The sequence below is a fragment of the Amphiura filiformis genome, chromosome 12 (genome assembly GCF_039555335.1).
Source record: "Amphiura filiformis chromosome 12, Afil_fr2py, whole genome shotgun sequence".
Taxonomy (NCBI): Eukaryota; Metazoa; Echinodermata; class Ophiuroidea; order Amphilepidida; family Amphiuridae; genus Amphiura; species Amphiura filiformis.
In genome coordinates this window covers 8270258-8286915 of record NC_092639.1, presented here as the reverse complement: position 1 = coordinate 8286915, position 16658 = coordinate 8270258, and the positions used below count along the sequence as shown (strand labels likewise).

Sequence of the window (16658 nt, the reverse complement as noted above, 5' to 3'; positions counted from 1 at the left end):
AAGAAGTGAAAGAGCTATATCGATGAAATTTTGTCAGTGTAATCACTGATCCTTATGTACAATATGGTCCAAAAATGGTCTCATAAGTATGTTTACTTTTTTTACAGGTGGCGCTAGATGGGCAGTAGGCGCATAACCTGCAAGATGGTGAAAATTGAGGCATGCAGCGTGATTAAGTTCCTGCATTTGAAGGGTTAGGCCTACAATGCTCACAAAATCTATGATGAAATGAAAGCAATCTACGGTGATGATTGCCCATCATATGGCACTATTGTTTTTTGAAAAAGTAATTTCCAAACTGGCCACATGTCCCTCACAGATGAGCCAAGAAGTGGACGTCCATCACTTATGGATGATGCGGCCACAGTGAAAAAAACTCAAGAAAGTGGAGGATCTTATCATGAAAAGGTTATGCGCCTACTTCCCATCTAGCGCCACATGTGAAGAAAGTAAACATACTTATGAGACCATTTTTGGACCAGAATGTACATAAGGACCAGTGATTACACTCGGTATAGCTCTTTCACTTCTTAGTGATGTCAAAAACTTTTGGATACCCCCTCGTATTCTTTCCAGTACTCAGTGCAATGTTGCATTCAATCTGCTAGTTCCAATGCTAAGGTTTACACATTGGATTCACACTGAATTTGCACAAACTGATTCACACAGCATATTATGCAATGCAATGAAATGAGCTGCATAATACACAGTTTTAAAGCAGATACTTTGATGCAGTTTGAATACTTCTCCAAATTTAAATATCTGAAATATTACAGCTAAAAATTACACACAAAATTAAGATTTCATGCTGTTAAATAATAAAAAAAAACATCCGTCCCTCAAAATACGATTTTCTGGTTTGCCATGGAACTAGATAAGAAATCCAAGTTATGTAAGGGTTTTATCTTTCTTGGGCACCAATAACATGGAATTCTTTAATTGGTAAAATTCTCAGAATTCAATCCCATAATTAGTATGTTTAAAATGATCTGAGAATTGCCAGTTATCTTTGATAGGGCATGATCAAATGGCCACATATTACAGTGACTCAGACCTTTTTTTTTAATCAAGAAGGAATACCTTCACAACAGTGATGTCCATTGGCTGCAGTAAATCATGGGAATAAAAAAACCCAAATAAACATCCTTTCCTAAATCTCAATCCTTTAATTAGTTCTAACTGGCAATAAAAGTTGATTTTAATATTTTTTGCAATTTGAGGAAAAATGTGCCAAAAACATGCATTTTTGCATGTTTTTACAATTGTAGTTACAAAAGTCCAATACTAAGTCTTAAGCATTTAAAATCTTGAGTATAGGATAAGAGTTAGCTCATTATATTTTATGTTATTTTTGACAAGTTGTTATGAAAAAGATTAGAAAATGTGTTGAAATTAGTCTCTGTACAAGTCTTTGGGCTTGATTGTCATAACATATGAAAAATGCCCTAAAACACATGTTTTGCCCCTTATTTCCAAAAATTGACAATTATTAAAATTTGACTTTCTTTGCCAGTTAGAACTAACTAAAGGATTAGGATTTAGCTATGTTTCATTTAGCAAAACAAGATATTATTTTAATCCAAAAAAGTGCTCTATTTTTCTGGAATAGGGAGTAGTGTGCTACACACAGGCACAACTCCTCCATGTTGATCCACAAGCCTCAGCACACTTTACAAGTTGCCGCTGACCACTACGGCCCCATATCATTCCATAAACCATTAAACAACAACTCAGGGACTTTGCAGCATATAGGAGCACACACCCTAGACATTCTACAACTGACCTTCACAGCCAGGTTCAACTCCCCGAGTTTCACAATGGTTACAGTGAGACAATTACAGTAAGTTTCTTGTCCAAGGGAATTTCAAGCTAAATCAATTTTTCCACAAAAGCAAACCACCTCCAGGGTTCAACCCCGCTACATCGCACACCATAGTCAAACACCTTATAGATTGGGCTATTCCATTGAAAATCCACACTCCCCTGTGGAAGATTTGGAAATATCTCCCACAGGGGAGTATGAATTCAAATGGAATGAACACATAGTAGCTCCATTTGAATTCAACCTGAATCTTCCACTGAGGGAGGGGAATTACAAATGGAGCTACTAATGTTCATTCCATTTGAAATCCATACTCCCTCTGTGGCAGATGTTTACAAAATCTTCCACAGGGGGAGTGTGGATTTTAATGGAATAGCCCATTGAGCTAACTTGCCTGCTACAGGAATACACAAACTAATGCTCACATCAACACTCTACTTTATGCACAAGAGTGGAAAAGGAGTTGTTTGTGTTAGGCCAATGGAACTCGATTATTAGTTTCTGATTGGATGTTTGAAAAAAAGGACGAGGTCGCTATTTCATTATTCATTATTTGGTCTCTTTTCATTATGTCAACAAAATCAATGATTTTATGAACAGCTTTCTCTAAATTTAGGTACCCCACCAGTACCAAAGTATATATTGTTGATGAAAGACCATTTCAAAACAGGTATTAATGCTTTGATCATCATTACAGACATTTTGCAACAAATTGAGAAAAGATTTGAATTTGTTTTTATTAAAATGAAAAGAAATTTGCAATTTTTGTAATCACTAGAAACATGAGGTTATCCGTAAATTTCCATTATTTACCACATTCTCTACCCCTACAACTTAGAAAACTGCTGATTATGATCAGCAGGGGATGTCAGACATTTTGAGAGTTTCAATTTTGATTATTTCTATCTCAATTTTCAGATAATTGACTTTTTTATAAAAATAATGAAAGTTTTGGTCAAATCGAAAAGGTGATGCGGGCGGTCAATAGTAAACTAACAATGGAGTTCCATTAGCCTTATGGACATCAATTACTATTTACAAAATGTCTGGATATGGTGTGACAGATAAAGTTTGTCAGTGCCCCGATTACATCTATTTGCAGTGCAGGAAATAATACATCCTCTTAGAGTAAAACAATTGTTTATGAAATCTGAAAGACATTAAATTGTCACCTGAGAATTAAATGGCTCCAACTGACAATTTGGTGTTAGCAAAATGTTGTTATTCAAATTCATACAAAAACACCAAGGAGTAACTAGTGAATTATTTGAAATAATTCATTCTCAAAGCTTCTAACCTGTGGATCATAAGACATAATTCTCATAAACACAAAGATGGCAGTTGGAGCTTTCTAAATCTTAGGTTACAAACTATAAACCTACAAAGAGAAAGTCTATGTTGTGATTTTTTATTCCATATTGTATCAACATTGAAGTGTGGAAGATAAAGTCATCATTTTACTGGTTGCATGTGCATGATTTTTGCTTGCCTTGGTTCCTTAGTATAGATCAACAATAAAAAGCCCAGTGATATATAGTGCTCTATGCACAAACATGAACACACAAGCAGCACAAGGCTTCCCTAAGATACACCAGATAAATCGTTTAGCAAAAGATCATGAAATACAGGCAGCCCCACCCCAATTTGTTTCAACGCATGAATCCATTTACAGGATCATGAGCACCATTTCACTACTAATGCAGCTAGGAGATTTTCCATGTTTTTGATATATTTACAGTACTGTTACTTGCACATAAAAAAGTTAAGATTTGTTACAAAACATGGTCAAGAGTCAGACATACTATACACTCTTAACACCATTATTTTTAGTTTAGAAAATATATAAATGTTTCTGACAGGATGAGTTGCTAAGAACATGCATGTTTATATTATACATAACCTATTTTCTGTCTGTACACTGTACATTATTATTAGGCATTTCAAAATGGTACATAGAAAGGTGAGTGAGTCAGTTGGACATGGAGAAGACAGGGCAAGCAGGTGGTTGGTTGGGTGTTTTCCTCTTTCAACCTTATCTATGTTATGTGCTTGTACTTGGTGAAGATGTTGTATAAAACTCTGAGAGTCGATTTCAGGTCAAGGTTCACCACATCTGTAGGAATAATAAAAAAAGAAGAAGAAAAAAGAAAAGTAAATGAATAATACAATAGATGTCTGCGAAAATAGTGCAAATATTTCACCTTGGTCTGGGCGGCCATTTTAAGAATGAAATATGAATACAGGCTGGTAACATCATATGATTTCAATTCCCAATCTAAAATCTACATCACAATGCCAAATTTTGGCCAACAAAAATTGTGCAAGTTGTTTTTATAAAACTGGTGTTTACATGATTGTAATCCTGTGGGGAGTAAACCCATTGAAGGTGCTACTTTATATATACATAAATTTCTATTGTTCATGGCATGCAATATGAACTTGTAGGAATATAATCAAATAGTTGTGCATTATTTTCATAAGAAATAAAAAGTCTTATACCTCCATAATAATAAAATATTTATAAGTGAGTTACCAGGGTGATCAAAATCAGATGAAATCAACAAGAGGATCAAGTCTTATTGGGATCACTCAGTACATTGATCAAAACACCACCAATCAAACAGGTGCATAGTTGAGGAAATCCATACAAATAAAATACTTTTCAAGTTGTTTGAGTAATGTTTGTCAAGCCTGGTAAAATTCTAGCAACAAAGTTGTACTCAGATCTGTTATTCTTCCAAAGCTAAAATAGACAAATATGTGATGCTCAAATCATTAGAAAACAGCATGGTGGGTCCTTAACACACAGATGTAGCACTGCTTTCAATCACCCTGATTATTAAATCCAGGCATGTGATGCATTGTTTTGTGCAAAGTTATAATAACTGATATTGCAAAATGCAGCACTGGATGGATAATTCTTTGATTATCACTACAATGTATATTAGAATTGGTAAGAATTCTGAACTGCAAAGCGCATGTTATAGGGTATTGACAACTTAAACACTCAGTCTGGGGTACAAATGTTATAAAAATATACAATGTTAGTATCCTGTTATGTCTTTTCATTTTGTTTGTTTATTTAATCAACAAACCTGATTAACTTATTCAACCTGATGAACTTATTCAACGGTGTTAGCATCAGTTTAAGGGGCATGGTCCAAATGGTAACCTTGTCCTCACTGTTTTTACTATCAAAATGGAGATGTTGGGAAATATTTGAGCTGGAAAATATTTCATCTGAATTTTACAGAAGCAAAATATCCCTTTTCTATTCACAGTGTTAAAAGGACTGAAAACAGCATGGAACTCTGCAGTTAGATTGAAGCAGCATATTGATAATTGATCAAATTTGACCACCCTCCTTTTAATGAATTATAAATTAAACGAAGACCTGTGACTATGATATAGCAATATAGGGATATAATGCAGTATCATAAAAAATAGTTTATGTTGTCATTTGTAGATAAATTAGATGTTAAAATGTGTACTGTGTAGCAAATCAACTAAGTGCATTGTCTACTATTATCATTCTTCACACTGTTTTAGAATTGCTAGTTGCAAAATCAGCTTGAATGCATTGAAATGTTTACCTGTTACACACATCTAACAAGCTAAAACATATATATATATACATGGAGATTTGAAATTCTTTCAATAATCTTGATCGTAATAATAAGATTAATGAGGGAAATCAACTTTGTTGCTATAAAACATTGAACATGAATCAAATATAAAGATGAAGTCCTCTCAAGGCTTTCATATAAGCGTGTGACTCTTCAACTTCCACTAAAATCAAATCCATAAAAAAAAAATAGATAGGTGACCTTTGACCTCAGTATATGATCTTGAACACCACCAATAGGCGAGGGTTCCCATAGTGCAGCTATGACCCATGTTTGATATAAAATTGGATCGATTGAGCCCATATTTATTGCTCGAGCATGAGTTTTAAAACATTGGACGAGATGTAGTCGAGACACAATAATGTTGTTCGTATATTTCTATCCACATTCAAAGAAGCAGAGTCGTTTAAGTGTGGCGATCTACAAGTCTATGCCGACAATGAAAACCATCGGTGGTGGTACAATACCGCCCCAAATAATTGCCACAGACCAAAAACCTGACATTGTTTTATTTTGGCCAACAGAAAAGTGAGCATTCTGTCGGTGCCGTTTGAGCTGAACATAAAAAAAGCCAATTCTATCAAGCATGATCGGTACGCTTCCCTGGTGTCCGACATAACCGATGCCAGGTATGATTGCTTGTTAATTGCCATCAAAGTCGGCTCTAGAGGCTTGATCGACACCGACAACAAAAATGAGCTGACTCGTTTGTCAAAACAACTTAACACCCCCAAAAAATTCAAGGTATTGAAAGACCAAATTACCAAGTCTGTTCTCATGTCATCGTATTCAATCTTCAACTCGAGACATGAGCCAAAGTCGAATGTCCAAGAAGTCATATAACTTTTACTTCCCGCCATGATGTATTTCCTCATTGTTTATATATATATATGCATTACTGAGAAATACTTTATTATAACTAAACCACAAATGTCAACCTTGAACCACAGAAACGAACTAGCAAGTGGCTGCAGGCATAGAAAAAAACATTTACTGTGTAACTATAAATAAGTCGCTCTTTTAGCATGTTTAGCAATAAGTAGGCCCAGACATGGATACGCACTTAAGACGCGACATTGTGTTGCGCAACTTTAAGATACTGGCAGTTGCGTTAATTCCTCTTGCACGCAGCATCAAAACTCAAGACATATTCTTTGTCATTTTACACATTGCAACTGGCGAGTGTGGATGGGTGAAACCATCCATCTGAAACAAATTTGTATTACGATGTGGTAATTTCACTAATAATAATATATATATATATATATGTATTTGCTCTTTGTAATTGTGTTTACCCTTGCCTGAGATCGGTATGGATCTCAGTTGATCTTGGGGTTATATGTGTTTCTTCTTTTGGTTAATAAAGATGATTAAATAAAAATAATTATGTTTTGGATCCAATATTTTCACACACTTGGATTCATCAAAACATAATAATGGTTGCAATAGATTTGAACTGTTCATATGAGACCAAATTGTTGATGGACACATTGTCACACCGACTGACTGACGGACGGAAACACGACTCGTGTTGCCATAAGGTGTTTTCCTCCGGATGACCTAAAAACTAATAACAGTCAGACATATTAAGAATTGCAGATAAAGAAAGGCACATCATCACAAGTAATTCAAATCACATTGTTCTAAAGCAGACAGTTTTCATAATGGACAACAAGACAATACTATGTTATAAAACAGTTTATTTTCGACTGAATAAATTTCCTTTGTACAAAACCAGAATTTTACTCACGATTGACGGTTTTGTCTATCATGGTCGATAGACATCTTCAGAAATTGTAAATTTCCTCTTCTCCTGATTCTCTGATGTGTCTAGAGTTTGTATCAAAACCGCACGAGGTGAAGATCAAACATTATCATTGTGAAGATGTCCATGAATTGATAGACGAAAACCGTCAATCGTGAGTAAAATTCTGGTTTTGTGCGAAAGAAATTTATTCAGACATCTACAAACCTGATGAATCTATTCAGTTGTTTATTTTTGTTAAAACCACAAAATGGAAATGAGGCCATTTGACACTTTCATACAAATAAATCCAATCTGCTTTCAAAATGAACTATTACAAGTAAAAATAAAAAGCAACTCTAGGCAACAACAGATGCAGCACACATTAAAAGTGTTGAAGTTAGGTTAATGCACATGCAAAGAATAAATGAAAAATTAAATGTGTGATAGGCTGGTAATATGAATATTGTCATGCAAATGAATGCACATCACAAACAAACAAAAATTTCTTTATGTAGCAAATTATAAAGGAAAGCAGCGCAAGGCAAAGTTCCATCTTTACTTCATGGTTTTATCCACCCATATTTTGTATTGCACTTGAAGTGATTTCTTATCTTTGAAAAGGTTACAAAAACAAAAAAAGCTACATTTATTTTGTTTCACTTCATTATTTAGTCTGACAATGACAGTTCATTCCATGAGAAAAAAAGTTTCATGTTTTGTGATACTAGAGATCAATACTATCACATCAAATATGTTGCTACAAAAATATTGTCCTGCATTGACTGAAAAGATTTTGTTTTGGAACAGCAGTACCCTTAGTTGTAGGCTGATTATTCTGCTAGACATTGTAATCTGTTTCTGATTCCATTGTATCAATTAAAACAAAACTCATTTTCTCTTTTTGAAATGAGCATGCCAATATGAAGTAGTTATCAAAATAAATAAGTAAAACATTGGCTATGAATTCACAATGCAATGCCCTCAATAATAAACGTATGTATTGCGTATAATAGGATAAAACATTCACCAAATCACTACTTGCTTTTGAAATTAAAGTAAAGATGGTTGTTTTAAGACATAAGCATTCAGAAATTCAGTTAGCAAATAAAAAATAGATATGCAAAAGAGAAACCTGAAGCTAGCACTCAGATTTTGTTGTCTGCCTGTTTGTGTTTAAGAAAGATGTTGTATAGCAACAGCATAGCGTGGATTTCAAATGTTGCTGAGCAATGTCTGAAATAAAAAGGTAAGAATGGAAAGTATACAAACAGGGAAACCCCACACACAAACACATATGTAACGACCAGCAATATTATACACCTGTCAATGTGTGTTTTATTGGCTTTACTGCAGACTGTTAACACTTCCTGCTCACAACTCATAAATGCCAATATTCCCTTCCCTGCTCATCCAAGATGGCTGCCAAGCAGTGACTATCTTGGATGTGCAGTCAAGGTGAAATTAAAATCTGTTTAGGAATGAAAAATAATCATCTGAAAATGTTTATGAAGTAAATTGTATGTTTCTGTACTGGGATGAGCAGAAGTTTTAAGAGTTTGAACTGTTGAGCTGATCTATAGACCTTTTCAAACCAACTTTTAATGATTCATTCCAATTACACCTGGAGTATGAAATAATTTCCCCAAACTCGCAGGCAGAAAAGAGTACCTCTTCAGCATCATGTACAGTGCAAAGTTTGAATGTGGTAACAGGCATCATATTCATAACCACCTTTCTCAAGATGTGAATATATCTTCAATAAATATTGTTCACACATTTCTGCCCTTTGAATTAAAGTGGTTTGTTTACATATTTTGAGGTGACTGTGACATTGAAAATGCTCATACGTGATTGGTTGCTCAAAGTCCATGTGATCTCATTTCCGAGCAATTTTTACGATGAATTCCGAATGGGGTTTGAAAAGGACTATTGACACACTTCAGGAAGTACACACACACTTTATACGTGTGTCACTGTTACACACTGATTTCTTATGTGTTTGCATATTTCCTCAACTCATTCAGCTATAATTTGCCGTAGAAGTGATGATGTAACAGGATTAACTACCATAGCAATAGGTTTAAACACTTTTTGAATATATCGCACTGCACTAGTTCGTTCATGTGGTACCTCTGCATTGAACCAAAGATGTCAAAGAACAAGGATAAACACATGTATCGTACTTCTATAGAATATTTATATCATGCTGATCACTTGCACCTGTAAGATTAGTATCTTTGGAAAGAGCAGTATTGTATTCAATCTAAACTGAGCTCAAAAAGAAACTTATAATTTTTCACAAGGTCATATCTTGAAATCCTGTCCATCAAATTGAACCAAAATTACACACATATTTACTTCAATACTCTACTCTTAACACATGTCAGTAACCAAGTTATCCAACTGACACAACAGCAAAATGCACTGACATGGGACAGCTTCCTTATACCACATTCACAGCCCAGTCCTGTTTCATGAAAAAAGTGTATGAAAAGCAGAAAGCAACACCATTTTATCATCTGTGCAAGGATCTTGTATGCATTCTCACAGATTTTTTGTCCTGGGTGCCAAATGTTGGGCTGTGAAAGTGAAGGAAGTCCAGGAAGCTGTCACATGACAGTGCATTTTGCTGTTGTGTCAGTTGGACAACTGCTTGGTTACTGACATGTGTTTTGAGTAGAGTAATCCTGTGTGTAATTTTGGTTCATTTTGATCGACAGTATTTTAAGATATGACCTTGTGATTCACAAGTTGTAAAAAATTATAAGTTTCTTTTTGAGCTCAGTTTATTATTGCAGACATAGACAGGTGATGAGTGCAACCTACTACTAGGGCGATATATTCAAAAATTGTTTAAACCTATTGCTATGGTAGTTAATCCTGTTGCATCATCACTTCTACAGCGAAAACACACACATCCATTTACAATGATCAAACAATAAAATGAATGAATGGCCCATTCTTGAACCTCACTTTTAGTTTGATCAAAGGTTTTGTTCATCATTTGAAAGTACCTGCACATTACTCCAACTAAAGGTTTCTTCCCTCCCACAACTTTATAATTATGTCACAATTTTTTTCCTTTTGGCTTTGATTACCTTTGATCAAACTACTTTTTTTCTACACACAATGACAAAAAATGGAGATGAAAAAACAGTTACATAGAAAAAACACAGGAATGGCAATGATATTGTTAAAAATGAATATCAATATATAGACAGAATGATATGTTGATAATGTTGTTAACTGCCATGTGTGTCTCAATTCTTTCACATTATTGGTTAACTGAAGCAGGACATGTCCACCTCCCTGGCTCTACCAGTCAACTTTTTCTGAATCCTTACGTAGAGGGGAATACTTTTGGTTTTTAGTGTGACCTTTAATCATCTCTTCCGCACTAAGAGCCACTTCTTGTTTTGAGAACATTAAGAACATGTTATGGGACTATCTAAAGAACTGGATTTGGTTCACATTGCCCATTTGTTTGGAGTAAGGCCAAAAAAAAAAAGTTCGTCTCAAAGCTTGCGCGCGCGTTTGTAAAATCCCAAAAAAAAAAAAAAAACAAATGCGGAAATTTTCCAGAAAAAATCGGCGAAAATCAGACTTTTTTCTCAAAATACCATGAAAAAAAGTCGGGAATAAAAAAAAAAAAAAAAAAAATCGCATTTCGCATTTGTTTTTAAATTTTTAAGTGAGCTTTGAGACAAACCTTTTTTTTTTTTTTTTGCAACCTTGTACAGGTGTTATTATCAATTGATGGGCTCACTGACTCCGCACTATGAAGTTAAGAAGAGATCAGTAAAGCTTAATTCTGTTACCTATTTCAGACAAGGGTCAAGGTTCAATGCTCTTTAACCTTTTTCCAATGCTCCATACATTCAAGTCCTGAGGATCTTAGTTTCCAAGAGCAAATGCTAGTTGATCAAGTGGCGAAACAATTCAAACATGAGCAGATATACGCTGGTGAAGTTACGTAATAATCGGATTAACTACCATAGTAATAGGTGAAAACATAGTAATAGGCGCTACACTGATACGTTCACGCGGTACCTCTGCATTGAACCATATCATGCTGATCACTTGCACCTGTAAGATTAGTATCTTTAAAAAGACCACTATTGTATTCAATCAATGATTGCAGACATACACATGTGATGTGTAACCTGATTGTCGTGCAGCGCGATATGTTCAAAATTGTTTTCACCTATTGCTATGGTAATTAATCCGATTAATTACGTAACTTCTCCATCGTATAGTCTACCTTCTCTTAATCTATTTCAACAACAACCTGCTGTGGTCACACTCACAGACCATACACACAGCCATGCTGTGAAGTCCTATGCGACCATTGACCCATGAAAAAATTAAACAAAGCAGTTTGCATGCCACTAGATGCCCTGCCCATTACGGTAGTTAAAGAGGAAAATGAACTGAACATTAATATCACATGGAGGATTGTGATGGAAATAAAAAGTGGTCTCTGGCCATAGCATTGACAAAGTTTATAGCAATTTAACCCTATTTGACCCTTGACCCACCTCCGAACTCAAATCACCTACTTGAGATACATTTATGCTGCGAAGACTCCCACAGATCGAGAGATATCGTGTTTACAAGGTAGGATGCACACCCCACACGCCAAGCATTTCTTTAGCCTCCTTAGCCAATTCTTGGTGTGGGGTTAAATTTATAGACATTGAATAAGGCTAAAAAAAATAACGCTTTGTCTCAAAGCCCATGGCAGTTTCAAAAACGAAAGCGGAATGAGGTTTTTTTTAAAGATTTTTTTTATTGAACTAAGATGTCATTTTCGAGTGTTCAAAAGTACACAGTATTAAATTGTGGTTGATTTACACAATTGAAGTACAAACATCAATTGTTTTATACCCTATAAACAATGAGCGTATCGAATTAAGTCACTTTTCTTCCAAATTTGTCTCAAAATTTCATGATTCGGCAAAAAACTATAAAAAAAACTTTTTGAAAAAATAAAAAATGAATTTGCAGTTTCAGCTGACATGGTCGCACTAAGAAAAACGAACGCGCGTGTGGGCTTTTTTTTTTTTCAGCCTAATAGACTGTCTATTTAGAAGAATGTGCAAGTGGCATTATTGTGCATCTTATTTTATTCAAGAAGCATGAAAAATCCCATGATTTTTTTTTTGTGATAAAGGTCCAGAATCAGCTTATTGAGCTTTGGTGGCAAAAATGCACCTTGCTCAGAAAAGAGTTTTAACTCTTTTCTTAAAAGGTCATACAGAGTCAAACTTAAAAATTGCTCAGATCTTGTCTGAATGCAGTGTATAACAGAGTGCCCTATGGTTAGTTTTTCACTTTCATCACGCTGACTGATCAGGTGTTATTGACCTGTAACACACCTGATCAGTCAGCCTGATGATGCGTCTTGGATGAGACGTGATACTGTCGCTATCAAAAGTCCAGATGAACAGATTTATGATTCATTTTATTATGTTTATCCACCTGGATGACTGAGTATATTCCCAAATTAAACATTTCTTTATCTCTTACTTTTAATATATCCAATGTGCTTAATTTCCCGGTGTTACACATGGGGCTGTACCTAGTCTAATATCTTTGGGTGTTTGTCAATGTTTGTTTTGAACACTTACCTTCTGCCCTAGCCTTAGCCTTTGGCAGACCAGCATCATCCATTAATTCCAAAGCAAAATTGCAATTATGTACCTGCATTGAATGAGTTAAACAATATAACACAATTAGTTATCTTAAGGAAATCAACACCAAGATGGGGCACCAATCACTTAACAAGAAAGGGGGACTGAGACATAACTTATCTCGCACATGGAACCGAGCCATCTAGACGATCCCTAGTCGTCTTCAAGTGTCACATGACCAGCCCAGCGGGTCAGTTGCCTGATGAAGTCTGATGGTATCAGATACAACATAGCAAGTTGTAAAAGTAAGTTCCAGTAAAAGATATATTCCAGATATTTGGGGACAATTTAGTCAGTGGATGAATATATCTTCCATACATTTGGGGACATCAGTGGATGAATATATATTCCAGACATTTGGGGACATCAGTGGATGAATATATATTCCAGACATTTGGGGACAATTTAGTCAGTGGATGAATATATATTCCAGACATTTGGGGACATCAGTGGATGAATATATATATTCCAGATATTTGGGGACAATTTAGTCAGTGGATGAATATATATTCCAGACATTTGGGGACATCAGTGGATGAATATATATATTCCAGATATTTGGGGACATTTAGTTAGTGGATGAATATATAATCTAGATATTTGGGCACATTTAGTTAATGGATGAATAAAATATATTCCAGATATTTGTGGACATGTAGTCAGTAGATGAATATATTTTCCAGATGTTTCTGGACATGTAAAGACAGCACTTGTTCACATTTTGAGAGCGTGCATAGCGTAAACATGGAAGTGAGCTTCTGATTGGCTGATTCAATCATCTGACAATCATAACAACAAACTAATAATCTGATTGGCAGATACGCATCAAAGCATTGGTCAGCGCTCTTGAGGGAACACAAAGCTCTATGTATATTGATCAGTAGGCAGAAAAAAAAAAAGATGTTTGTTTGTCCTCCATCGGCTCCTCCGTTTAAGGCCTGACCTTTATTTAATTTTTTTTTTAAATATATAAAAAATTCAATTTCTTTTCAGATTTGGAGTATCTCTGGACCTAGCTAGAGCTAAATGCTAGGATCTTTCAAGGTTGAAAATAAAAAGCCCTCTAAAAACATTTTGTGTCTTCAATATGCAAAGTTATAATTTGTGTTCATGTCATAATCTATTATTATTAATGACTTCAAAATACATTGGATTTATATCCATTTTGAAATCATTAAAAGACTACATATGACATGAACACAAACTATAACTTTGCATATTAAAAAACAAAATGTTGGTTATTTTAAGTCACCATGAATGATTGTAGCTTTTAGCTCTAGCTAGGTCCAGGAATACGCAAAAATCCGGAAAAAAAATCCGTCCACCTGCACCTCCTCTTTCAAAGCTGTGGAGGACAAACAAACAAATTTTTTTTTTGGCCTTAACAGGGCGCTCGCATCAATCAGAGTAAAACACTGCCATATTTCTCTGGAAGCTATTGAAGTCAGTAGATGAATATATTTTGCAGATATTGGGGGACATGTTAGGTTAATATCTATTTTCTGGCCAGGTTGCAGCAAAGGGACACAATTCTTGAATACATACATACCTTTTCTTCAAAGGTTTCTGGTGTTACATGGTAACAGTACAATGGTACATAGTATCCTTCCAACAATCCCATTAACAGAATGAAGTAGACACCATCATGAAACTGTCAAAGTGGATCAAAACATATTAAAAATGTTAGAGTAAGAAAATTGATATAAAACTACCACTAATTAAAAATTTAAGGACACCATCCTTCCATTTTCTTTCCCAAACAGACACTGCATATGTGACCATTACAACACGAATGAGCGTAAATGTCCTCAATTGTATTCGAGTTACAGTGTAAAATGGGCATGAAGGTCATATTCATAGGTATTTCAATTTGGTGCTACGTGTATCTCATTAAATGAGGTACACGTAGCACCAAAATGAAATACCTATGAATATGACCTTCATGCCCATTTTACACTGTAACTCGGAATACAATTGAGGACATTTACGGCTCGTTCGTGCTGTACGGTCACATATTGCTGATAAAATGGTTGAAATTTGTCGATATGGAGAACAAGAAAGCCTTAACTCACAATGACCTACTCTTACAAAATGACATGCCCAATTTCTAGTTTGCGAATCACCCAAAATTGAATCCAATAAGTTTCAGCACTTTTAATATATTCGATTTATTGTAATAAATTACCTCTTGATCCCTGGATACTGTTTCATATTTTTTTTAATAGAATGAATGATCTTTCAGACCCTGGGTTCAAAACTATAGCGAGTTATTCGACCACTACATATAATGTAGAGAGTGATTCGACCACTCACCTAGCTTTATGCTAGCGAGTGATTGACCACTCGCCTTTAAAATCTAGACGGCAAAGACTGAAATGAGCATTAAGTTGACAAAATAACTTTCTGAGATTTCCAGGTTTGAAATCTTCATTTTATACCCTTTAAAATCATGTTAGGATGACTCCTTGCTTTGGTCTTCAAAAATCAACATTTTCTCCATAATTTCTTTTGTTTTCTATTGAATTTTGTCATATGGACTACATGTATATCTTCTATAGTGCCCTGGTGAATTTATGCTTATTTTGTAGGAGCAGGTCATTTTGAGTTACAGCTTGCTGGCTCTCAACCCTCAAAATAATACTCTTTTGTTTTATTTCCAGGATATTTTGATCTAAAACACCCCATTACAAAGTATACCATTAACAATTTTGCCTATATACTTTCACTTTCAAATACCCGCATTATCATTAATGGTATATTGCTATCCTAAGTTTTTCTTCTCCATCAAAACACATCATAGTGACAAGGCTAGCTCTAAAACTACAAGAGCCCCATAGCACATATGTGGCATACTTTTGGGCTCAGTAGATGTGACCATTGCCCATTTGGCTCTTGAAGTGAAAGGTTAAGGTCCCCATATGTAAATATGCAAAGCAATGCAGCTTCTCCGCAAAATCAGGGCCTCTGATAGCCCTTAACAATTGATTTGCTTTTAACCAACTTCAGTGTTCGAATTTAGGAAAAATAAATGGTTGTCCCACAACCAGATTACAATTTCTGGTTGTCCGTCTAAGTTTTTGGTTGTCCGTAGGCCTACAAATGTGACTTTTGGCTAGATTTATGGTTGTCCGGCGGACAACCGAATCAGTATTTTTGGTTGTCCGGCGACTTTTTTAGTTGTCCCGGGCAACCGGACAACCAAAATTTCGAACGCTGACCAACTTGCTTACTCTTTCTGTTCCTCATTAACAAGACTGATGTGAATATAGATTATTTAAGGGATCTGGAATGAGCGTTTTGACAGTATTTTTGTGGGACATGAGAGCACATCAGACATATCAATTGCGTTCTGAATACGAAGAATGTCTTTCTGATATCAAATAATTTTCATTTTTTGAAATTCACGATATAATACAAATTTTAAGACAAATTATTAAAATTTGATATTTTTCACATTTCTGATATATAACAGTCCTTGAAGTAAATTTCATAAATCTAATGATATATTCTTAAAGAGTATGTAGCTGGGAGGAAAAGCCGACGATCAATTGAAAATTTTGACCTTTCATATTGAAGATATGGATTTTTTTCCCAAAAGACCTCATTTTTTTGGTGTTTTGGGAAAAAAAAATCCATATCTTCAATACAAAAGGTCAAAATTTTCAATTGATCGTCGGCTTTTCATCCCACCTACACACACTTTAAGTATAAATCATCAGATTTATAAAGTTTACTTCGAGTACTGTTAAATATCAAAAATATCAATTTTA

General features: G+C 34.9%; 1 protein-coding gene across 3 annotated transcripts in view; it reads right to left on the bottom strand.

The window, feature by feature from the left end:
* Nucleotides 1-2071: 2071 nt before the first annotated feature.
* LOC140165739 (beta-parvin-like) overlaps nt 2072-16658 on the bottom strand; it is a 64404-nt gene continuing 49817 nt past the window's right edge. For 2 of the 3 annotated variants that reach the window (XM_072189055.1, XM_072189057.1), the window contains exons 11-14: nt 14438-14539; nt 12826-12898; nt 8328-8428; nt 2072-3935 (exon numbers count right to left, since the gene is read on the bottom strand). In XM_072189055.1, the coding sequence (XP_072045156.1) occupies nt 8334-8428; nt 12826-12898; nt 14438-14539 (270 nt within the window). In that variant the 3' untranslated portion in view covers nt 2072-3935; nt 8328-8333. The remainder of the gene's footprint in view (nt 3936-8327; nt 8429-12825; nt 12899-14437; nt 14540-16658) is intronic. The other variant, XM_072189056.1, reaches the window with a different exon arrangement.